The sequence below is a fragment of the Silurus aristotelis genome (genome assembly GCF_946808225.1).
Source record: "Silurus aristotelis genome assembly, chromosome: 23".
Lineage (NCBI taxonomy): Eukaryota > Metazoa > Chordata > Actinopteri > Siluriformes > Siluridae > Silurus > Silurus aristotelis.
This window is the reverse complement of record NC_139596.1, coordinates 9,916,941-9,941,667: the sequence shown is the minus strand read 5'-3', so window position 1 is coordinate 9,941,667 and position 24,727 is coordinate 9,916,941. Positions and strand designations below refer to the sequence as shown.

The following is a 24,727-nucleotide window of genomic DNA, read 5'->3' as shown; positions in this document are numbered from 1 at the left end:
TATTTTGCAAAGTAATTTAACAAAGCTCTTGCCATTGTATTGCTATTAATTAGTTTCACATGCTTTTAGTAAAACTGTATTTTTTATAGCAACACTAAAACTCATATTTGTCTTTTTTCTTATTTCTTCAATGCATCTAGCAAATCTCCGTAATAACGTATTCTTGAAATTACAGTATGGCCTATTTTGCTAGATATAAAGAGAGATTTACAAAAAGTTAAATACTTTAAGTTAATACTCTATTTAGCCGAATTAAATAAAACAAAATAAAAACGATTCTCACCTTAGTCAAATCAGTACTAAATAAAAAGATTAAAATGCAGTTTTTATGAACATTGATATACATTTAGACAGTCAAACATATACACATACACACAACTGACATTTGAAACATTATTAAAGAGCCAGAATTTGCTTTATTTAAACACATACTCCAATAAAAGTTGAAATATAAATTGATACAGATAAATAGGACATATTTCGATCCCATTCTTTTAACTGCCATTCCAGTTTATTGTAACAACTACAGTTGCAAGATAAATGCCATAGTGCACAATTGAGTATATATAAATTTTTATATATATTTATACACAGACACACACATAATACACACAGTTCCATACACACATAACTCATAAGTCATTATGACAAGACTTCCAGTACAGTACAGGCAGATCGTCTTTCAGTCTTCCTTTTCTTGCCTTAAAGTCACTGAGGTGAAGGCACGCTGATAATCCAAGTCTTAGATCACGACTTAGATCTCACAGTGTACAGCACACTCCATGCTTACTTGTTTTCTTCGTTGTCACTCGGCGTAACATGGTAAGAAAAGTGAGTGTCTGACCATCATCTTCGCAATACATACATACATATACGTACATAGACGTTCTTATGTCAAGTACATGAACGTTTTGGGATGATCAGTGTCCACATATGACACCTGAACACATTATATAAAACTGAACATTAAGCTTGATAATATTTCAATAGTACAATACAGAGTGGAGTAAAACACTCAGCCCAAGACATTATCAGATCAATACTAGAACAATATAAAGCAGATTGCCAGCTGTAGCCTGTCAATTTTTCTATCATCTCCATAGGAGTGACTGTACTCTGGCCATCATCATCATCAAAAGTATAAAATGACGCACATTAATCCAGCTGGTATGCAGAAATATATGTATCCATTTGGCCACAAACTTCAATGTGGATTAATGATCATGAAAAAATAGCACTCATGTCACTAAATAGTCTCGCATTAAAGGCTATTTTCTGATAAATCATCTGCAAATTAATAAGTGTCCGCCAAGTAAATGAAATAAAAACACAAGCGATAATACTGCAGTACAGAACACAAAGCTGACCTACTCCACTTTACTGTTCTTCTGTAATTTTTATCTGTGCAATGAACACTCAGCATTCTCCTCTGGTTCAGTTTGTGCTTTCGCGCCACTGGCGGCATTAACCACTAGTTTAGTGCCATATAACGTGAAGCAATATCAGTGTTAATTTGCACGCCGCCGTCATGGCATCGGGAACTGCATGAAAGGTCATCTTTTACTATGTTTCTGAAGTAGGAGGGCTTTAATGGAGCTTTTGGGTGCCATCTTTGTTAGGCCATGTAGATTGGACAACGCAACGCTTCACAGGAAAACCTTGTGCTTTAACCGGAGTTGCTGTGAAAAAAAAAAAACAACCATAAAATTTGCAGTGCAAACATTATGGGTAGAAGTGTACAAGCCATGTTTACTGAGCTAGTACAGAATGGAAAATATTATGCAAATGATATGAACTGGACTAGCCTAATACATTTACTGTCAAATTTAGCTTGACTCACTTTGGAGATCCATGAATTTGAAGGGTCATCATGCAAAGGGGTTTCCAAATGGGGCTCTAAAGGGATCTGATCCAACAGCCTTGATAGCAGGAGCACTCTGTAAAATAGCAGTTTGTTTATGTAAGACAAGCAAAACTGCCAAAAAAAAGCAGTCTTGATTATAACAAAAACACTACTAATGTGTAAAATGCAGTCGCACATTTGAAAAGGAAATCAGAGAACTGAATGGTATGAACCTGGTAAGTGAATGGATTACACTGCATACACTTGATAATAAATAAATATGTACTCAATCAGTTATTCTACTTCTACTTCAGTTAGCTAGTATTACATTCAGCTAACAATACACTACGAAAGTCTGGTAAAGCTAAAAGTAACACAGGTCTTATGTCTAGCTTGCGGCATGCCTGCAACGTGAAAACATTAATAATAATGAAACTAAAACCTAGCGAGAATTGTTTCACTACCTGAGGTAAAGAAATGCTTGCCTGAATAGTTGCTGGTGCTTCAAAACCACCTGATCCAAAAGGGCTATCAAACAAGTTCTGGCCACCAACTTTTAGTGGTTCTGTGAAAAACAAGGCATCCATTAAAAACACTTGCTCACAAACGTAAAAACAGACTCACAGCGAAGTCTGATCACATTGCTATTTAAAGCAACCTAAAAACAGAGAAAAGAGCAAATTCTGCCTTCGTACCATTCTTAGCCAAGGCATTGGGCGGCTTAGCCATTTGGAAATCCTTAAACATTTCCTTGATGTCCCTCTTCTCTTTTTCCCCCAAAGGATCCAGGTCTACAAAGGCATCGGTGTCCAGCTTAGGAGGTTCTTTGACGGGTCCTGACCGTGGTGGGATCAGTGGAGGAGGGCTGGAGCTCTGCTGTCCCCCGGACATTATGCTTGATGTTGGTGGAAAGATGTTGGATTGGAAAGGGTTCCCCAAAGTTGAATGCTGACTCCAGGCTCCATTAGAGACAGGAGTGTTGTTCGGTCCCCAGGAAGGAAGCTGCTGAGTGGATGTAGTCCCGAAAACTCCATGGTTGCCTGGCCAATTTTGGACTGGAGTGTTGGAATAGGCTGAGGGCTGTGTGAAAGTATTAGGGACATTGGTAGTTGCGGGGAACATGGGAGAGAGGGACTCATTCCATGTGGCTGTACCAGGATTTGAGGAGGAAGATAAGTGTCCAAGTGACAGCCCTCCTTAAAAAAAGAAACTCAGTATTGTTAAGCTGAAATAAAACATTTCATTCAAAACTGAAAGATGGCGCTAGATACATTGCATCTGAAATGGCAGCTTTTCACATTTTTTAAGAAAGAAGCAAAAGGTCAATTGAGGCATATAAAAATCTAACTTAGTTTTTGAAGATTGTACCAAGGCCAGCGAGGGTGTCTGAAGCACCGTTGGAGCTCTTGCTGAAAAAATCAACAGAGCTCAATGGAGTACAGTCGGGTCGAGGAGGAGATGGAGATTCCGACTGGGTGGGTGAAGTGAATGGATCTACAGCAACGTTTTCATTTGTTGGAGACTGAGGAGTGCATACAAAAACATTAAGAAGTTTTTATTATGAATGATTTGTGGTACTGTCTATCAAATCCTGAAATGTTGACGTCCTTAAAATCACAAAGGCAGAAGAAAATTGCACATGGTCAGTTCTTACCTAATGTTCTCTAATTCACTGAAGCATTAAGAGATCAGATCAAATCATTAGAACACCATGCAAGAGAACCAGGTTGAGAGCTTAGAACTATAAAACTATGATGATAATGATATTTAGTAAAATGTAAAAAAAAAAAATACAAAATCTATATTTTTTCCAAAACAAAATTCTATATATATGTTGGTGTAAAACTTCTCATTTATCACACATATTCAACAGCATGTGAATATATCTCATATTTATAAAAAAAAAAAAAAAAAAAAAAAAAAATATATATATAAAACTAAATGAGTTCACGGTCCTGATGTATAACCAAATGTTCAGCTTCCTTATTGGGTATTTAGAAAAAGTGCAACCATTCATTAGAACCACAACACTTAAGCATGTGCCATTAACCTGATATAGGTTTTGACTTGTTGTAATGAAAGGTTGAAAATACTTATATGCTATTTCAGCCACAAAATTGTAAAACAGTGTTTATGGGCTAAATATTACTTTAGGTGACAGGGTGGTTAAAGTTAAATTGGTTCGCTTCTTTTATTGTTCGAGATAATATACACAACCTACCTAATCTCATGTCTAGCCATACCCCTGTGTAAATGCAGAGCTAAAAACATTATATTTAACCACAGTATGTTACAGAAACTGTCTGAAAATAAAGAGTAAATAAAGGTTCCTAAAGACCAGGCACATGCTGAAATCACAGGCTGAAAAAACAGCCTCTAGTTTGTAAAATATATAAAACCTGTCAAAATGACCTGTCAAACTGAACATGTTTCCATCCTCACCTTCACACTCCTCCTTCCTCTGCCAGCTTTTGTGTTAAGAGGCGGAGGGCTTATGATAATAGAATCCTTGGCTTGGTTGACAGGAGCTTCAGGCTTGCTTCCGTTCTCATGCTTGACTCCATTCTGAGCCTTTTCCACAAACAGATCTGGTGTCACTTTTCCGCTATGGCCGTTCTGTTCCCTCTCTGGTATTGTATTTTGAGTCCAGGCAGTTGTCTCTGCTGGTCTGCCATCTAGTGGCCACTGGCCATTACTGAGTGTCTGGACCATTGTCCTAGTGGAGATCTGGTCGAATTGCTGGCCCAAGTAATCTGAGTCACCGTTCTTGGGGTCGCCATTGAAAAATGACTGGGAGTTAGAGTTGTGATTGGCTGTTTGGTTGTTACTTTTGGAGAAGGGATCATCCCGGAAGGGATCGTGGCTAGGGGTGGGGAAGAAGTTGAGCTGAGAGGAAAAGGGGTTCTCAGGCGAGAGGCTGGACTGGGCTCTGAGGGTTGAAGATGAATTGATAAATGGGTTGCCTTTCACACAGTTCTGGTTGCTGTCTATTTCGGTGGACAAATCTAACAAGAGGATGTCCTCAGGTTCCTGAGGAAAGATAACGCATCAGTAAGGAATAAAATTCTATTAAGTTTTTCAAAACAAAACATGCAACCCTGAGAGAGAATGAAAAATGCGTTCATTTTATGATATGCAACCACCAACACTGGCATGCTATGATGATTGACCTCAATGATTCTCATGCACAATCATGACTGGAAAAGAAAGTGTTTTGCTAAAACACTGTAATGGTTCAACGGAATTTACAGACATCTATTTAATTTGATAATTACCTGAACTTTAACTCTCATGGTTATTGCAATTGAATAAAAAAACAGACACTTCATTAGGAATAAGCATAAAATCCATGCAAATACCATTTCATCGGGGGTTATTATTTTACTACATCCTTTCCAAATGCTTTTTCTATGCTGCTTTCCAGATCAATGGACTCATTCATTTTCACAGCCTCTTTCTTTAAACCCTTTAAATATCCTGGGTTTTTGACTAATCAACACTTTTGCTTATTGTTCTTACAGTCAAAGAGGAAGAAAAATCGGTTTCATTTGCAAGAACTAACAGCTAACAAGTGAGTCTTGTGTAAGTAACAACGTCAGATATTATTCTTGGCTTCAGTCAAACTCCATTACTCCCAAAAACCTCATTTCCTTAAAGCGGAGGCCAGTCTGACACTTTGCAAGAAAACCAAAGTCTAGAAAACAAGGTCCAAAAACACAGCTGGAGAGGCAAGCTGGAACCAGACATGTCTAATTTATTTGACATACCATGGTTCTGCTAAAGAACAAGTTTATGTGGAGAAACAAGGATCCTGCTAAATATTTGATGTTGATCTCAGTAAAATTCACATAGCTCAGAATACTGGATTATTTACTTGTAAGACAAATGTTGCAAGAATTATTAATTAATTTTGACTCTAACAAGAGTGTTTTACTGGATTTCTTACCGAAGGAGAGTTCATGTCTGGCGGGGTTGACATGTCTCCAAACAGGTCCAGCTGTTCCACACCCTAGAGGCAATGAGACGTGGGTGAAAAAAACAGCCGAAAACAAGTGATTAAATTGGTGGTCAGTGACTGCAAGTCATACAAAGTTTAAATGGCCACAAAACTAAGAAAAGTTGAAATGTGCTTTAACTGTCAAAAATATTTTTGTTCTCATGCAGTCCAAAAAAATAAGTCTACCGGGAGTCTACATGGAGATTGTTAGTTTGTTTGTGTCACTTCCTGTTTTCTGTTTTTCTTGAATTGAAGAACATCATGTTTACAGTTGTCACACAATAAACTTCTGTTATAAGATATGAATAATGCAATACCATGGGTGCTAACCCTAAAACCCAAAAACACAACATAACAAATACTTACTTTTCTATTGCCTAGTGAGGCATCGCTTCCATTCTGGAGTAGAAAAAAAAAAAAAGGACATTTATTTCAGCATTATTTTATATATATCTAAAGGTTTCATCAGTATATTATTTATTACTCATTTAACATCCCTGTTATGTTCAATATTTACCTCTACCATTTTGCTTGTTTCTTCCTGAAGAAGAGATAAAATCAGATTAGTAATATCCCAGAAATAACACAAAACACAATAAACATGGCAAATACAGCACATGCCATGTACAACTGTGATTAGGAGTTAATTCATGACGAGACAACATAAAAGCTATTATTTTCTTAGTCAGCATATGTGGAAATAAAAAAATAAATGTCTGTGGACTCTAAAAACAAAAAAGTAAACCCACCCTGTCTGGACTAAATTTTGAGTGGGTGCTACAATAAGAAACAGGTTTGAAATGTATTTCATGCTTATTCCAAAACATAATCAACTTTGCATTACTCTCATATCTGGTGCAAATCAAGCTTTTAGCCTTAAAATGATGCGACCTAGGTTTTTTTTTTTTGGATGTCTGGACTGACCATTTTTGTTACTATATACAGCATATAATTCCCATAATAACTTTTATGCCGCTGTAAAAAATAGCTCCTTTCTGAGGTGAAAGATGTAATTAGAAAGTCTTAACAGAAGTTTTCTGGTTGTGTCTATGCAGTAATCCAATATAAATACATCCTGTACCTTCTTTGAACCTTCTGCTTCTTTTTTCCTCATATTAAAGATGAGCTGAAAAAGGTCCTTCAGGTCAATAACGAGAGGCTCCGCCTGCACGGATATGCGACTGTTACTCTGCTTGCAAATTTGAGTGGAATTTCAAGAAAATTCATTCTATATGCTACAAAGGAACGTCATTGGACCTGCTGAGCAGTTTTAATAGCGAAGAACTGGTGCTGGCCCTCTGCACCACACACGTAGCCGAATGCTCGATTGTCCGTGACGTCGCGAGCTATGAAAGAGATCTTGTTCACTGCATGTTCCATCAGTATCGCCTACAGAGACACCATCATTTAGAATTAGTGTAAAAAAAAACGGAACACTTTTCTATTTAACATGATGACATATGTAAGCAAATGTCAAAGGCAACTCACCCCTGACTTCTCTTCTGTAATAGTGATTCCTGAGAGAGAGATGTTCACCCAAACTCTCTGTTTGTGTTTGCCCTGAGAGCGTGCGGTTGCCGCTTTGCCCTGAGAAACGGCCACAAGCTTACAAAGTGCAAATACATTTTTATGTCACTGAAATAATAAAAAAATGCAAAATGTACAGAAAATGTATTGTAACATTGAAAAAAAATTATTCAATGCCTGGAACCTGTCCTATCCGAAACTCTCCGAAATGCAAATTATTATAGATGACGTGATAAAACAAAGAATTGCAACAAAACAACCTTTTTTATACATTTGCTTAAATATTCAGCAATAAAAATCCTGGTTGTTTAGCTACTGTCAAAGAAAGTCAATCTGAGGTACCTAAATCCCCTTAATACACCTGCAAAAACAAGAAACACGATATGCACTAAAGTATTGGAACACCTCACTTTTCCAGCCATTTGTGGTTCTTCCCCAAATTGTTCCCATAAAATTGGAGGCACACAAGTGTATAGGATGTCTAGTGGCAGCAATACATTTTCCCTTCACTTTAACACCGGTTTTAGCGTGGCAAATATGCACAAAACAAGCTCCATGAAGATGTTAACATGGGTTGGAGTAGAATAATCTTGAGTGGCCTGCTATAGAGCTTTGACCTTAACCCTATTGTACACATTTGGGATAAATTGGAACACCTTGTGTACCATCAGTACCTGACTTTACTAAAAGCCTTTGGCTGAATGAGCACAAATCCCCTCAACTACACTCCAAAATCGAGTTAAACATCTTCTCAGAAGTGTGGATGTTGTTAGAACAGAATTAGATTTAGATTTAATTAGATTAGATTTTAGATTTTTAATTAGATTTAGTAGTTTATAAATATTAATAATATTAATTATTCTATAAATAAAGCCCATGTCTAGTCTAATGGTCTTATAAAATCTCATAATGACAAATTCTTTACTTGCTAAGACCTTGTTTGCAGTACTGCTAGCTATTTGAGGCATAGAGACCAGATAATCTTTCATCATTTCACAAGTATTAAAAAAACCTTTCACATTTGACTGAACAATTCATTTCCCTTTTATCTCATTTGATTATAAAAACATACACAATCAGAAAGTTTCAAATTTGTAATGTGTTAAATGCAAAAAAATTTTTTTTTTTTTTACTATTTCTTTAATATTAATCATTAGTCTAGTTTTACTGTCTACCTTCAGTTTCATCATAGAGTCTTGGCTCATTTTGTCCCCTCTGGCCTCAGGCACATCATCCACTCCTATCAGCTTGGCCTTGTACCGAACACCATCACCTTTGAACCTGGCCAGCAGGAACTCATCTGTTTTCTCAGGAGTGGCTAAAGCTGAAATAGAGATATGCAGAAGTACTGTCAAACAACTGAAAGACTTTAATGAGAAGCCTATAATAGAAATGATGTTAAATATGTCATCCAAAAGCTGGTTTTGTGTTAAATGTTACAATGAGATCTAAACTTTTGGAAGCTTTTAAACTACAACAGAGATGAGCATTACTTGAGAATACATAAGTACTTCCTTAAATAAATCATTTTAGGGCAATATGTGCTTTGTGCAAATTTAACCAAATCACCAAGCTGTAAACACACATTTCACTCCTTACATTTCATAGTTTTCTTTTTATACCAGTACCAAACCAATACTATTTCGAAAATACAAACTGTCTAGAGTACTGTGTTTATACTGAAACACGATACTGAGTGTTTCTACATCGAGTTGGTCTGTTTGATAACTCAACAGGGAAGAACAGGTCTTTTGAACAGGTTAGGTGCTTATTAGGCAGCCTTTGTAGTTTGCTTAAAGGTCTTCTTATGTTAGTGACTTTGATTTAACTGCTTCTTGTGGTCAAGATTAATGAAGTGTCAAAAAAATACAAATACAAAATAAAACAAAACAAAAAAATGCCTTTATGATGATTGGCAGATCAGGGGAAAAAGTTTTGTGACATAAATCAATTCAGTTCCACGTAACATAAATCAAGCTGTAGTTAGATGTATTCCTGGTTGTTTATCTACTGTCAAAAAAAATCGGAGGTACCTAAATTCCATTTATACGCCTGCAAAAACAAGAAATACTATATGCACAAACATATATACACTATATGGGACGCTTGATTTTTCCAGCCATATGTGGTTCTTCCCCAAATTGTTACCTTCAAATTAGCACACAAGTGTATATAGGATGGTAAAGGTCAAGTTTATTTCTATAGCGCTTTTTACAATGGTCACTGTCTTAAAGCAGCTTTACAGAACTTAAGAATTAAAGTGAATTATGTGTATTTATCCCTTCGATGTTATGAGGAAGAAACCTTGAGAGGAACCAGATTTAAAAGAGGAACCCATCCTCATTTGGGTGAAATCAAGGGTGTGGTTATAAATCTTAAAACATTACAAAACTCTGGAGAGTGAGAACCACCATGAGTACCGGAGTGTGTAAGTATGAGTAATGTCCTTTCTACAGTCTTATACAGTCAACAGTCTTATAGGTCTAGTGGTAGCATTAAATTCTCCCTTTACTTAAACTCAGAGACCCAAACCTGTTTTAGCATGGCAATGCCCTTCATGAAGATATGGTTAACATGGGTTGGAGTAGACAAATCTTGAGTGTGGATGTTGTTAAAACAGCAAATGAGGACTAAATGTGTCCTAAATGCTTGAAAAAAATCTCATGGTCAGGTGTCCACAAACTTTTGTCCGGGTCTTTGACTCTAACTTTATTAAATGTAGCAGTTTAAAAAAAAGAATAATAAAGCCCATGTCTAGTATAATAGTCTTATATAATCTCATAATGGCAAATTCTTTACTTGCTAACGTTCGTAATCCGCTAAGCCTTTATGATGATTGGCAGTTCAGGGCAAAGTTTTGAGATAAAAATCAATTTAGTTGTCTCAAGATGTTACGAATCGCTAATGAGCAATTTGAAAGCCAGCGTAGCAAAGAAAACCATTAGCGACATACAATTATAAGCAGAAACTCTGAGGAACATCCTCTTTTGACTCCGTGCGTAACCCGTCTCTGAATATGTATAACTTTCACAATGAAAACACTGACAGAGTCTGACAGAATGGTCAGAAATCTAGAATTAGAAATATCACTAGATGTTTTCTTCTTCTATCAGACTTATCCAGCTTCCTGAGATCACTTAAACAGTTTGAATTCCTTGTATCTGACTTATCTACTTCAAGTCTATTGCTGGCCTCTGTTTACCATTTTTCATAGAACTAGTGTTATTTTCTCTCTCACTATCTGCCATTGCTTAACAGCCTTATTTTTCTTTCATCTTATTTGACTTGTTTGTTTTGATGCAGGTCTATTGGCTTTTCCTCATCTCCCTTTGCACTGACTCTTTCTTCAGAGCTCAGCTAATTGTGTTCAGGTTCTCCACTCGGCCCCTGTTTAGATGGCAGGGGCGGAGAGAGGGAGTGAAAGAATGGGTACAGCCAGACAGTTTGAGAACAAACTAAGGGAAGCTATTGACTTTTAAAACATTGCAGGGAGTCAACAGGCTGGAGGCTCCCCTTTATTATTACCGGGACACACAGGACAACCCCCATACCAATGAATGTGCAGGCCTCTTTCAGTTGTTTCCTCCCCTTTTAAACAGATTAGACACAAGTGCCTTTGATGACTTTGGCCAGGGTAGTAAGCTAAAGGCTTGGTAAAGTGTGACTCCAATAATTAAACCTCACTTCTACAGTTTCACTAAAATATTTACCAATACAAGGTACTTAACGAAAAAAGAAAGACTGAATAAACCTGCATCATTGTTTTTCAATTGTGCAACATTACTGCTTCTTGTCTGCAAACACAACCTTGTTGAACATGCTGTTTTTACGACGTAACCCCCTGACCTCTTGAGTTCATTGTGTGCAAGGCAGCATTATTTTCAGTCTAAACATTTCCCACTGTGGTCCTGATATGAGGTGTTCTGACGTTAGCAAGTGACAACTACTTAGAAACCCAACCATTTACAAATCAGCCTGCTGATAAAAGCGAGTGATACAAGCGAAACCTGAAACAGTCACATCACAGCTGCCGTATATCAGATTTGTCATCTGGTCCTCTGAAAACCAGAATAAACTAGCAAACCTAAACGACACCTCATCAACTGACGTGAGCTAGTTGCACTTGTTTTTTAAAAGGAAACACATTATTGCGTGAACCGTCCTGGTGCACTTTGAAACACAAATCACTGTTAAGATCTTTAGCACGAACTGTGAGAAACACTCTGCTTGTTTTCATGCGTGTGAAAAGGAATCATAAACAGACAGGGTGGAAAGAGATTTGAACTTGCAGCTGGAAGATATTGTGGAGACAGCCTTAATGGAATCCATCATCGGTGCACTCTTGTGCTATGAGCAAGTAAGGCAAAGACAAACAATATCAATGTGCAATAGGTCCAGCTTAGCAAAAATAAATCTGAAGAAATATTGGGTTAAGGAGGCTGACAGAATCCTACACAGAGGCTTTTCATATTCTGTAGACTGTTTTGGCCTGCTTTGAATAGAAGCAGTCTAAAGAAACAGTAACATGGTGGTGGTCAGGGAATATGTGAATGGACCAACCGACCCTTTATTTTTAACAGCATTCAATTATCCATAAGTCTTCTTCTTAATTATTATCTGGTTTTAAGTAAAGAAAAAGCACGTGGGTATGGTGTTATAGAAAATACCGTGAGATATTTCTGTTATGATGTGTAATGTCCTGTTTTAATCTCCTGCTTTCATATAACAGTGATTTGAATTTTATTTATTTTTTCTTAACTGAACAGCACCATGTCACATTTTTTACTAATTTGTAATTATATTTATTATAATGTAATGCCAACAGAAACTAGCTAATACCTGTAAGTTATATGAAAGCAGCTGTTCCTTCATCACGCTCTCATTTCTCAAGTCAATAGGACAACAAATGCAGCCCATCATGATCATAAGAATTTGTAGAGCTCTCAGTCCTCAAAACTTTGTGTCCAATGACACTGGAGACTCAAAAAAATGTCAAATATTCGAAGATTCAATGTTCCGATAGGAGGAGCCTGATGCAAATACCAACCTCACAGTTGAATCTTCATAGAGGTGCTATGAAATGAGAATTAAACCATTTTGTTTATATGGGGGTGCTTCAAGTCTGAGATAATAAAGAACTACCATTTCCCCCCCAAATAAGAATATACAGCCTATTATGATAATGCTATGAATAAAAATGTGAAAAGAAAGGAGCTTTTAATAAATATTTTCAATATGCGTGAATAAATCCATTAAATCCCCCCCGTGCCAGATTTAAGTTTCAATTTCTATTACCCGTGACCGACACAGGAACATCTTGGCAGCAGGGTTTTTAATATTTAACAAAGTCTGGGATATTCTGTTCTTTATTCTGATTCTAAGATTCTAAGATTCTGATTTAATTTTTGTAAATAAACTATTGATTGTTTTTGTTGCTTCAATGTTGTGCTGTACTTAGAGTGTGCTCACACAGGCAATTTAGCCAGTTTAATTAGATTTGCCGGGACACCCCTAATTTCCTCACAAAAAACTCCACCGTGTCAAATAATGACATGTTTTAAAAACCATTTCTGTGGAGCATTCATTATATAAGACACTAAGTACATAAGCAATATATGAAGTAGACATATTAGAACCTGCATATTTACATAAACCTATAATATAAACCAATCAAAATCAACAGTTTAACACTCTACTCTATACAGCAGTGCGAAGTATATTATTCAGATCATTTGAGTTTGGGAGTTCAAGTATTTGTGTATAAAATGCATCATAGCTCAAAGCATGAAAGCTATATCAGGAGCAGGAAGTTCTCCAGAATATAAGTACGTAATGATCTATAATAAACACACTTGCCTTAAAATACTGTGAATACTTGGAGCATTATTGTACGGCTGTGGTATATTTGGATATACACCCAGTCAGACCTTCTGCTTTTTCCACAAATGGGGGGTGAGGGGTGGATGGTTAAGCGTTTCAGGAAAAAGAGAAGTCCTTTATTTGTCAGGTTGAATGGGGTTTCTGTTAAACATTACCGGTCTGTCCATTCTAATGTTCCACTATGTAAGGACATTTAACATATTTAAAAAAAAAAAAGATTTATGTGACTACCTAACTATGTAAGTTTTTTTTGCTATCCCTGAAGTTGTTTGCATTACTGGAAAACAACAGCAGACATAATAACAAAGAACTGCCAGCTTCCTTGTTTGGGGAAAAAAAAAGAGAGATTAGAAACAAAAGAGGATGCATAATGCAACACTAAACTACAATCCTAGTGAGACTCTCCATACATCAAACTGAAGAAACCTCAAATAAACCAAATGCCTTCACATGGCCTCCAGCCTTCATGACCACCGAACATGCAGTTAGAAGAAAACAACCTGTTCCGTAACCATATACCCTGTTGTAACCTCTGAACACCAAGCATGCTCACATACATACCCTTCTTCTTCTCTTTCTTAGATGGCGTCTTCACGGGTGCCTGCTCGGCTGGAGGCATGCCGGACTCCACCTCTGCAGACATTTTTTGAGGCCAGCCTCACGTGACGGGGGTGATGGAAAGCAGCTTTCTGTCCTTCTCCCCACTGTGTAATGTGCTCACTACAGCCTTACTCAGCAGTGGGTCATGTTCAGCAAAGCAGGAGCTGGGGAGATATGCAAGGGCAAAAGAGTGAGTGAAAGAATTCAAGTGGGAAATAAAATCAAGCTAAACACAAGATAAAAGAGTAAACTGTTTGGGGAAAACTGAAATTAAAATTTCACTGCTATGTCACAGACAAGTAAAATCTAGGGTTAAAAACGATAAAAATCAATGTTGATAAACTGACTGTATCTCTTTTACAGTAAAACCAAACACATGACAGGAAGAGACAGGTCTAATTTGCATCATCTCCAACCATTTTTAAAAGTGCATAAACATTTAAAAACTTAAAATCAGACCCTGACAGGAAATGAGTAAAAGCGCATTGAAAAAATATCACGTTCACTATGATGTCCTGCATTATCAATTATTTAAAAAAAATAAATAAATAGTTCATGAAATCATGAAATTGTAGCATATACATACTGTATACAAATTTAGGCCATATAAAGACAGTAGCTTTGACCATAATGATAGTTTTCAAAACCCCTTTCCTTTAGAAATGGTAACATTGTACTTGTATGTATGTAGGGTGGTGTTGCAAAAATGTAGAATCTTGCTGTTTATATTAAGTCATTCTAGCTTATATTGCCAAGTTGCAAACCTGTTTCAGCATGACAATGCCCTTGAGCACAAAACAAGCTCCATGAAGATGTGCTTTACATGGGTTGGAGTGGAAGATCTTGAGTGGCCTGCTATAGAACTCTAACATCAACCCTACTGAACTGGGTTAAATTGGAGCCCAAATCTTCACAACCATATCCAAAATAGTAGAACATCTTCCCAGAAGAGTGGAGGTTATTATAACAGCAAATTGGGACTAAATTTGGAATGGGATGTTCAAACATCACATTATGAATCTTATGGGATGGTGTCCACAAACCTTTGTGCATTTAGTGCACCTTATCAAATAAAATATCTTCAATATTTAAAACATAGCTTTTTGTAATATAGTCATATAGTGTAGATAGATAGATAGATAGATAGATAGATAGATAGATAGATAGATAGATAGATAGATAGATAGATAGATAGATAGATAGATAGACAGACAGACAGACAGACAGACAGACAGACAGACAGACAGGCAGGCAGGCAGGCAGGCAGGCAGGCAGACAGACAGACAGACAGACAGACAGACAGACAGACAGACAGACAGATAGATAGATAGATTACATTGGTCACATAATATAAATAATTGGCATTGAGCATAAAGTTAACGGAATAAACCAAAGTGGCCCTGGAGTGAAAGCTGAACAAAGATCCTGCTGCATCCTGAAATGGCAGCACTGTGGTACAATAAGAACATACTTTTCACTGTTTATCACACCACACCTTACACTGCGCTAGCTTATCTCTCCAAACACTTTTTCGTGTTTCCTTAGTCCTAACAAAGCCATTGTTTAACAAGCGAGCACTGCGGTGGTTATATATTCTCTCAACTTGAATACCTGTTGTGCACTCGCTTTTTTTCTGCATGGAAATTGTAATAGCTTTTCTTACTATAATCTCTAAAATAAATAAAAAAAGGTGTACATCGTCGTATTTGTATAAATAAAAAAATGGATAAAGAAAGTTGGTTTTAGAACAGATAAAAGAACATATGCTGTCAATATCTTTGCCTCTGTATTCAAGCTATTACAAATGCAGCCAAATATGTGGCTAAAGGAAATGGGAGCTTCCCTTGCATCTGGCATCCATAGAGCCTCCACCTTATTTAGAACATAGGCTGATTGTTTTCTTGCACTTGTTTTCAATCTATGAAATCAGAGCAAGACCTTTGCACAAATATTTGAAGGTGTATTTCTTCTGTGCCCGTGTCGAATTATTTAAAAGCACGAAATTTGAAAAGCAATGCTACAATTCTCATTAATCCCCAATTATTAAAATACTTGGAGTTTGTGACTGTGGTATGAGTTTGTGAGTAATGAGAATGAAATGTTCCAAAAAGGTTTAAGAAGCAGGATTTACAATCTAAACACACAAGCTGTTTACGGATGAGCAAATCCCGGAAGACATCCGGTTACCAACAAACGTTCCTGAAAAATTTTCCAAAATGTAAAAGGTCCTCTTTTATTATCTTACAGCCTTTTTCCTTTCCTGTTCTTTTTTCAGACTGAGTGAACATAAGCACTTTTCTCTGCCACCTGACATTAACACTTCCTTGTGCACGCTATAATCAGCTGCACTTCACTGAGCAGCAGCCGACCCACAACCCCAGCTTTTTTTAGCAGGTAATGTATGTAAATTGAGCTGTGAGACTATTAATGGAGATCAGATTATATTATAAACAGAGCAGCTGCATTAGACACAACCACAGCTGCTTCATGCAGTTCAAAAACAAAATACTTCAGTCATTATGTGGCCAATAGTTACTAACCTTTAAGAGAATCATTATTACTTAGAAATAGGACACGCCTGTTGGTGAATAAAATGCCAAAATATAAAAGAAATGTGAAGGTGATCAAAAGAATATGGCATGCTAGCAGGCAGGAAAAGCACTGGCAGAACATTTATGGGAATTCTCAGTCTGATACAACTAATCCTCTAAAGCTGTTGGCAAAGATGTTTCTTATTGAACTCTTGCTGGATGGGTGCACACCTAAATCACAGTTAAGAGCTGGTACCCGGCTGTGACCGAATTTCAGAAACACTGGATCTTGAAGCAGACCTGCACACTTAGCGTATGCACATAATCCAAAAAATAAACGAGGTTTTAATTGCAAGCATCTATGCTTTTGAATAGATAGCATGCAATTACTTAAATAACCGCTACACAATGTTTTTACCTTATATTTTTGCCATATTAAACCTTATAATCATTAAAAGGGGGATGAAAACCCACATTTGCATAATAGATCTGTACTGTTACTGTTACTGATACTGTTGTTAATACTAATAAGTGTGAATCACATTCATTTTAAAGCAGAATAGCCAGACCCTTTCACTTTTTAGCAGGTTAGCCCTGCCAGTTTACTTTAAAGCCTAGGGTTGTGGTAAAAAAAATATCACAGCAAAACAGATAAATATTGTGCTGTTCCTGGTTATCAAGAATTAAATGTGTCTCTACAAAAGCTTCAATTTTAGTTTATCTGATATCTCCTACCAGATTGCACAGAGTATGTCGAAAACGTGCTAAAGGCCTATATGCAACCCGACTGCAGACTTACACCACGTTTCAATCTAGTATTTCCTCTACAATCTAGTATTTCATGACTATTCACAAGTATATTTGTTATAACTGCTGTATCGAAAAATGGATGCAGCGCTTTAACCAATGAAGACTTCCAAAACAGTGTAGAAAATGGTGCCATGTTCTCACTCAGGTTAAAGAACATATTAAAATGTTAAAAAATGTATATCATCATATGTATAAAATCAAAAATGTATATAAAAATGAACATTATACAAATTCCACCCTCTTCAACATGAATAATCTACTGCAAGAAAATAAATTAGTTTGGGAAGCTGGACAGCCAAAAAGAATGGCAACAATCCATGTTTACTGCTGACAAACTACTGCTATAAAGCAAGAATCATAAAATTCTAGACCAGATAGGATTCTTCAAAAACATCCGATAGTGTTCCTAGAAGTGACAAACTACAAAATGTACTATACTATTAGATCTATTACTGTGCTGGTGTCACTGAGGGACAGGTACATAAAAGCTCTGAAACACCAGGGATTTCCAGGGAACATCTTAGTACACTGGCTAAAAAACATCACTTCTAGCGTTTGCTCAAAGTATGTTCTTTCCTTTTGGAGGTCACCATGCCTAAAGGAACTCTTTAGAAGTCACTTGTTGATTTGGCTTTCCTTTAAAGCCTCTTCCCCCACCAAAACAGATGATTCCAGGACTTCCTGATCATAACTAAGCCCCAAGTCCAACATCTATATTTACACCTAGATTCTGGCCTGATATGACCTCCGGCCTCCAGAATCTAGTGCCAGAAAAGAAAGTGAACAAGAGGACCAGATTTGAAGCTATGACTCCAAGGATCCTTCCAATCAGGGAGAACAATGAGTGTACAGTAAACAGCAGCTTTTCTCTTCCCTGGCTCCATGCCTTTCTCTTCACACAGGCTGCGCAGATCCCTAAATACACACATCAAGGAAAAAAAAAGCTGGAAGCTGAGACGCATCCACCTCAGCACTGTGCCAGGAATGTTTCACAGAGGACAAGTCTCCAAACAAAAACTATCTCCATGGGTGTAGATTTAGCAGTTACCCCAAACAAGACTGCAAAGGTTACAGAAAGTTCTGATACTGCATTTATTTGATTTGCCAAAGACTGTACCTTCAAATTAAACTGTTAAAGAAAGTACAAACTGCAACTGGGTGGCAATTAAACTAACACCAAAATGAAAGAGGCTTGTTAGCACGAGTCACTGGTTTTTTTAGGACATTTGGAAAATGTATAACGGTAAAAAACATGCTGAGAATACTGCAAGATTCAGAGTGAAAAAACCAGCTGACCAGCTGATAATTTCTAGTGTAAACGGGAAAACAGCATGTCATTTGTGGAACTAGAGTAAATGTAATTCATGATCCATAGTTTTGACCAATAAATCTATTATCCTGGTTTTTACTAAAGGCAACAAGAATATACTTTTACCAATGCAAATACGTAAACTATAAAATGTGCTTGTGAATATGTTAATATTTTAGAATTCGAACTGAATAGATCACTATGTAGCAGCTCAGTAAAAAACTGCTCCAGGTTAAAAGGAGCACTTTCTAATGCTGTGAAAACCCAAAACTTACTAACTGTTTCCAGTCAGCAATTAGTCATATCTAACTGAGTGTCTACAGGCAGTTAAATGAGAAAATAAGGAAATAAAGATTCATGATTTCCACAGTGCATTTTCTGGAGAGTTGCCATGACTCCCACAATCTCCTTAGACAGGTACAGACATTGCTGTTCTACTTTGTTCTGTTAGTTCTGTTAGTTCTATTAGTACACACAATCCATTACCAGAGACACATAATTAAACAAAATGGAGAGAATGCATACACATACAAATAGGTTTAAATGGATATTTCTGTTCAGATTACCAGTCACAAGTTTGCATAAAACAGGTTGGTCTTTTGAGCGCACACAAACTGTCAGGCATGTAAATATTCACGAAAAGAATTAAGCCGGAAGCAACGTGCATCATCACGATCCAGTCCAACGTAAAAGAAATTGTTGATCAATTGTATAACAAGAAATGGTTTCTGATAAGAATTGCAGATTATATATAATTTACAATTCCCGTGGGCTTACCACCTGCAGGAGGGACCGTAAGGGACCGGTGCTGAGAGGATTGGGCAGCAGTCGAAAGCGGGGGCCTTGACAGCCCGATTCCTGGACACGGAGATGTGTCTGGGGAATCTGCTTAGACTGCTGCCCCCTGCGACCCGAATTACGGATAAGTGGGAGAAGATGATGATGATGATGATGATGATGATGATATAATTTACAAGACTCACACACTGTAAACATACACAGAGCAACACCTCTACTAAATGACTATAGTGAAATGTTCTCATATTTCATGGAACGCAATGTAATAATGGCCAAATACACCAAAGTGCTGGTTTTGTAGAACTTGTTCATTCCACTCTATCCAGTCCATTTGTGGAAAAGACCACCACAAGAGTGCTCATACCAGTGCAACACACAACACAATTTCAAGTCTGGCTAAAAATAGCACTCTTATCTTATCTTATCTTATCTTATCTTATCTTATCTTATCTTATCTTATCTTACTTGGTGGTGGTCCTATGGTGAACACCTTCCACTAATAAATAGAGTAGAGACAGACTGGCAAATTGTCCATTTCAACAGATAACCTACAGTCATACAGCAAATGTATAGCTGTGCACATATATGAGAGGTGCATATAATAGCTGCAATTTTATATGCTCATTCAATAGAAACAAGATAAACATACCTTCTAATTACAGTGACGTCTAATGGTGCTTAGAATAATTTCCCAAACAACTGAAAATAAGCACTGTAATTACAATCAACCTAAAGCAGTGGTTAAAATAAATATCCTGAACTTATATGGTTTTTAGACACAATAAAAATGATCTCAGTCCCAATCCATGGGAGAGGGACAGTGTATTTTCCCAGAGTAAGTAGAGACTTTAAGTTAAGTAAGGGTGAGCAGTGAACAGGTATACCATAACAGTTATAAGCTGTCACATTGTGTGGTCTTAAAAGTCAGTGGTGTTTTGAGTAAAAAAAAAAAAACACCAAACAATAGGCAATGTCAGTTTTCCTCAAGGACATCTGCAAAATGTCCTTGTTAACTTGTAGTGAGAAAATCAGCGATCCTTTTCAATTATAGTATATAGGCTGTATATAATCTACAGTGTTATAATTAACTCTGGAATGAAACTGTTTGTGGAAACTCCTGACACATCTGATCTGAGTGGGATCCAAACTTCCTTGACTATCCCAGCCTCATCAAATGGCTTTGAGATGATTAAGGAGTAAACTAAGCAGCCCAGACCTTTATACCATGGCTTTTCATAGAAATTGAATCATTACAAATTTGCATGCTCTGGAACGTTTAGTTAACTTAACACCAAAATTACATTATCGTCAAGAAATGTTACTGAACTTACTCAAAATATTATTCAAATTGAGCAGACCTTGTATACATCTAACTATCAAGTTCAATTGAAATGAAAGTCAAACATCATCGTCTACTACAGATTTCAAATAAAGAAAACAAATGCTTCCACATCTGGTCTGAACTTCTTTTCTCTTTTTTTTTTCCTACCATAGAGCAATGCAGAGTTTTAAGTGATTGTCCAGATTTCTAGTCTTTCTTTACAAGAGGGGGAAAGTGGGACACAAACAAATAGGCAGTGCAAAGGTCATTTGCCTCAGCATGTGGCCACCCCACTGAAAAACTGCTCTTCACGTAAAAGAGATACTGTGACTTCTCTAGTGACTTGTACATGTTGCCCATGAAATACAACAATGCTGTTGTTTTTTTTACCCATTAACAAAGAGAACGGCAAATAAGCAAATTCCAAATGAGAAAAGCTTCCAAAGTTTATTGCTCTTAATGGGACCTCACATTACTTTCTTTGTCCTCCCTGAACTTTCTCTGCCGAAATTTATTTTCCTTCTACTGAGAGGTGGATAGCCTTGAAGAAGAAATGCTTCAGAGAACGGCAAACTGAAGGAATGACTCAAGGAGGGACCTTAACTTGAGCGCCAACATCTGCTTCCAATAAAACTGCACGCATTGTACCAAAAGAGAAAAAAAATCTTGCTCTGACTCATACTTAAACATTGCTAACCCTCTCCACCAAAATGCTATTTCACTTCTTACAACACAGTTTAACACACTTTCTGTAAGATTCAATCTTGATCTCAAAGAAAATGATCAATGATCCTTGACATTTCTAGTCATGTTTGAAAATCTTTACAACATTTACACATACGGTAGGCTCCAAATAAAACATACAGTGAGTCTACAGTGGTATTTCCTTCATTAGATGGAAGCCTGAGGTAGTGGGCAAAAAAGGAGAGAAAGAGAGTCATGTCATAATTACGGTTATTTCAAGGCCTCCCTGACATTTTTTTTTCACCCTTCCTATCCGCTCTTCCTGTCATCTCTCGTTTCTTTTTCGTTCTACTTTTCCACATCCTGAACTGCTATAAAGGTCCACACACACACACACACACACATTCCTTAATACTTAGATCATTTCTTCATTTCAGGGAAATGGTGTTTGTACACAATGTTCTCCTAAAATAAACAGCAGAAGAAAACATTGGTCATATTCTGTAACAGTTGGTGGTGATTTATTCTGCAATGAGTGAACTACATGTCTTTTGGAACCCAAAAAGACGTTAGAACATCGAGAGAGAAAGAAAAAGATAGAAATGGTCAGTGGGGTTTTAAGCCCAGACTACATTTGATCACATCTCAGGCTACATTTTAATGAAGCCTTATAGAGAATAAAACACAGTCCTCATGCAGGCGCGTCGTGACGCGCAATAACAGCAAAATACACGAAGGTCAAAATGTGGAGAAAGAAAGCAAAAACAGTTTCTGGGCAAAACAGACCGATTCGGTTTGGTGTGTCATATCTAAATAACGCGTTACAGACGGACACGCTGGATAGAGAGGACTGTTCAAGGCTGTGCTATTGGTCAGAAATGTGGCTTTCGTCCTATTAGGTTGCATAGTAACTACATTTGTAGCATAATATTAACCCCAGGTTGCAAATATGCAGTTTGGATACACACCATACAATGAAACAAAGAATCATTTATTTATATTAAAGGTGCTTTTTACAGGCGTTATTTACTGGATATGAATTTATACATATAACAGGTAGACTAAAATTAGTATTTTGTCATGAAAATCGTCCAGATTTTTTTTTTTATTTTAGACAAATGATTGTACTCACCGATGGGTTTTTAATCAGCAGGGTTTGAATCATGCATAGTTTGCGCCCAAGGAGCGGATGGCGGTGTTCTGGAGAACCTACAGTCCGCCGTGTAGCCGGGCTTTTACATGAAATGAGATGTTGATGAGATGTTGATGAAATGAGATGAAGTGAGATGAGATGAGATGAGATGTGGTAGTCAGATGTTAGCGGCTCTGCTCAGGAATGCGCTGTGATGTTGCTGCAGCAGCGGCTTGAGACGCAGTAACTCCCCCACAGAGTGCCGCCTTTAGCACGGCTTCCAGTTAACTCTGTAAGGGCCGGAACGCGCGCGCGCATACACACTCGCGCACACACACACACACACACACAGACGCACGCACATACAGTACACGCACACACACACACTGGGCACACACACACACTGGACTGAGGTAACGACCTAAAGCTCCGTAACAGTTTGAAGACAGTTTGCGAGTCATTCAGACAAGACAGGTAGGCAGGAGGACAGAAAGACAGGTGGGCAGGCAGAAAGGCATACAAAAAGACAGATTGGCCGACAGACAGATGGGAAGTCAGAAAGACAGTCTGACAGACATTCAGGAGAACAGACAGACAAGCAGGATTAACACAGACAGGCTGGCAGGCAGAAAGACATGCAGGAGGAACACAGACAGGCTGGCAGGCAGAAAGACAGACAGACAGGAGGAACACAGATAGGTAGGAGGAACACAGACAAGCTGGCAGGCAGTAAGACAGACAGGCTGGCAGGCAGGAGGACCACAGACAGGCTGGCAGGCAGGAGAAACACAGACAGGCTGGCAGGCAGAAAGACGGGCAGGAGGAACACAGACAGACAGACAGACAGACAGACAGACAGACAGACAGACAGACAGACAGACAGACAGAAGAAACACAGACAGGCTGGCAGGCAGAAAGACATGCAGGAGGAACACAGACAGGCTGGCGAGCAGACAGACAGACAGGCTGGCAGGCAGAAAGACAGACAGACAGGAGGAACACAGACAGACAGACAGACAGACAGACAGACAGACAGACAGACAGACAGACAGACAGACAAACAGGCAGAAGGAACACAGACAGGCTGGCAGGCAGAAAGACATGCAGGAGGAACACAGACAGGCTGGCGAGCAGACAGACAGACAGGCTGGCAGGCAGAAAGACAGACAGACAGGAGGAACACAGACAGACAGACAGACAGACAGACAGACAGACAGACAGACAGACAGACAGACAGACAGACAGACAGACAGACAGGAGAAATACAGGCTGGCAGGCAGTAAGACAAACAGGCAGTAGGAACTCAGACAGTCAGGCGGGAGGAACACAGACAGGCTGGCAGGCAGAAAGACAGACAAACAGGAGGAACACAGACAAGCAGGAGAAACACAGACAGGCTGGCAGGAGGCAAGACAGACAGACAGGAGAAACACAGACAGACAGGCAGGATGAACACAGACAGACAGGCAGGAGGAACACAGACAGACAGGCAGGAGGAACACAGACAGACAGGCAGGAGGAACACAGGCAGACAGGCTGGAAGAACACAGACAGGCCAGCAGGCAGGAAGACAGGTAGGCAAGAAGATAGACAGGTAAAGAGACAGGCAGGCAGACCGGCTGAAAGACAGACAGTCAGGAAGACACACAAGCATAAAGAGAGAATTATAATTAAGTTATTATTAAGATTTAAATAATTAAGGTCTTATAACAACTATAAGAAAATGCAAACTTGCTTAACAGTCTTTTGCATATGTTTCAGAATAAACGAATTAAAATATCTATATATATTGCTTAGCACAACAGTATGCAATGACAGGCTACCGTAGCTTATGTAATACACTTTATATCCTGTATATAGGTAGGGTTTTTTTTTCTAGTCAATTAGTATTGTGTTATCTTGTGTTCATTTATGTTGTGTTATTTAGCCCTTTGATCCTGGAGGAATGTTGTTTAGTTTTCACAGCGCACTTTCTGCATATGATTGAAATGATGATAAAGCGAACTTGATTTTACTTCAGTTATTAACTGTGTTAATTTGTGATTGAATTTAAATAAAATTAATAAATAAATAAATTGCTGGTTTATGGTTATAGCTCTGGGACATTGTGCTTTAACAGAGTGTAGTTCTCTGGCTCTCACTGCAGCTGCTAGACATGTTTTCCTTATGCTGATGTCACTGCTGACTGTCAACAAAACAACATGCACATTGTATATAAAACTTGTTTTTGGTTACTTTTGCCTCGGTTACTCTTGGCCAGTCACAGTGCAATGACAGATTTCTCCAACTTTTCTC

The 24,727-nt window shown here is 37.9% G+C and overlaps 1 protein-coding gene and 1 long non-coding RNA gene across 3 annotated transcripts; one reads left to right on the top strand and one right to left on the bottom strand.

The window, feature by feature from the left end:
* Positions 1 to 396: 396 nt before the first annotated feature.
* On the bottom strand, positions 397 to 22,815 carry LOC310718220 (disabled homolog 2). 2 transcript variants are annotated; one of them, XM_083526939.1, is made up of 15 exons: positions 22,433 to 22,815; positions 13,809 to 14,011; positions 8,543 to 8,691; positions 7,329 to 7,427; positions 7,098 to 7,229; positions 6,922 to 7,005; positions 6,358 to 6,381; positions 6,207 to 6,239; positions 5,790 to 5,852; positions 4,286 to 4,873; positions 3,212 to 3,365; positions 2,539 to 3,039; positions 2,308 to 2,408; positions 1,841 to 1,937; positions 397 to 1,679 (listed from the first exon to the last, which is right to left on the bottom strand). In XM_083526939.1, the coding sequence occupies exons 2-14, from the start codon at positions 13,888 to 13,890 to the stop codon at positions 1,869 to 1,871; spliced, it is 2,079 nt and encodes a 692-aa protein (XP_083383065.1). In that variant the 5' UTR covers positions 13,891 to 14,011; positions 22,433 to 22,815; the 3' UTR covers positions 397 to 1,679; positions 1,841 to 1,868. The 2 variants fall into 2 exon arrangements, with proteins under 2 accessions (XP_083383065.1, XP_083383066.1); XM_083526940.1 differs by having other exon boundaries at positions 2,329 to 2,408.
* On the top strand, positions 6,737 to 9,921 carry LOC310718331. Its single transcript, XR_014531108.1, has 2 exons — positions 6,737 to 9,586; positions 9,629 to 9,921. It is a non-coding gene; the product is annotated as an uncharacterized lncRNA (long non-coding RNA).
* Positions 22,816 to 24,727: the final 1,912 nt, after the last annotated feature.

What these genes read in the sequence shown, in the direction of transcription:
- LOC310718220 (XM_083526939.1), bottom strand. Translation starts at nt 13,890, where the DNA reads ATGTCTGCAGAGGTGGAGTCCGGCATGCCTCCAGCCGAGCAGGCACCC. An exon ending in CAGACATGAACTCTCCTTCG is followed by an intron (nt 4,874 to 5,789) that starts GTAAGAAATCCA and finishes ATCTTTCCTCAG; the next exon opens with GAACCTGAGGACATCCTCTT. An exon ending in CAATGCCTTGGCTAAGAATG is followed by an intron (nt 2,409 to 2,538) that starts GTACGAAGGCAG and finishes TGTTTTTCACAG; the next exon opens with AACCACTAAAAGTTGGTGGC.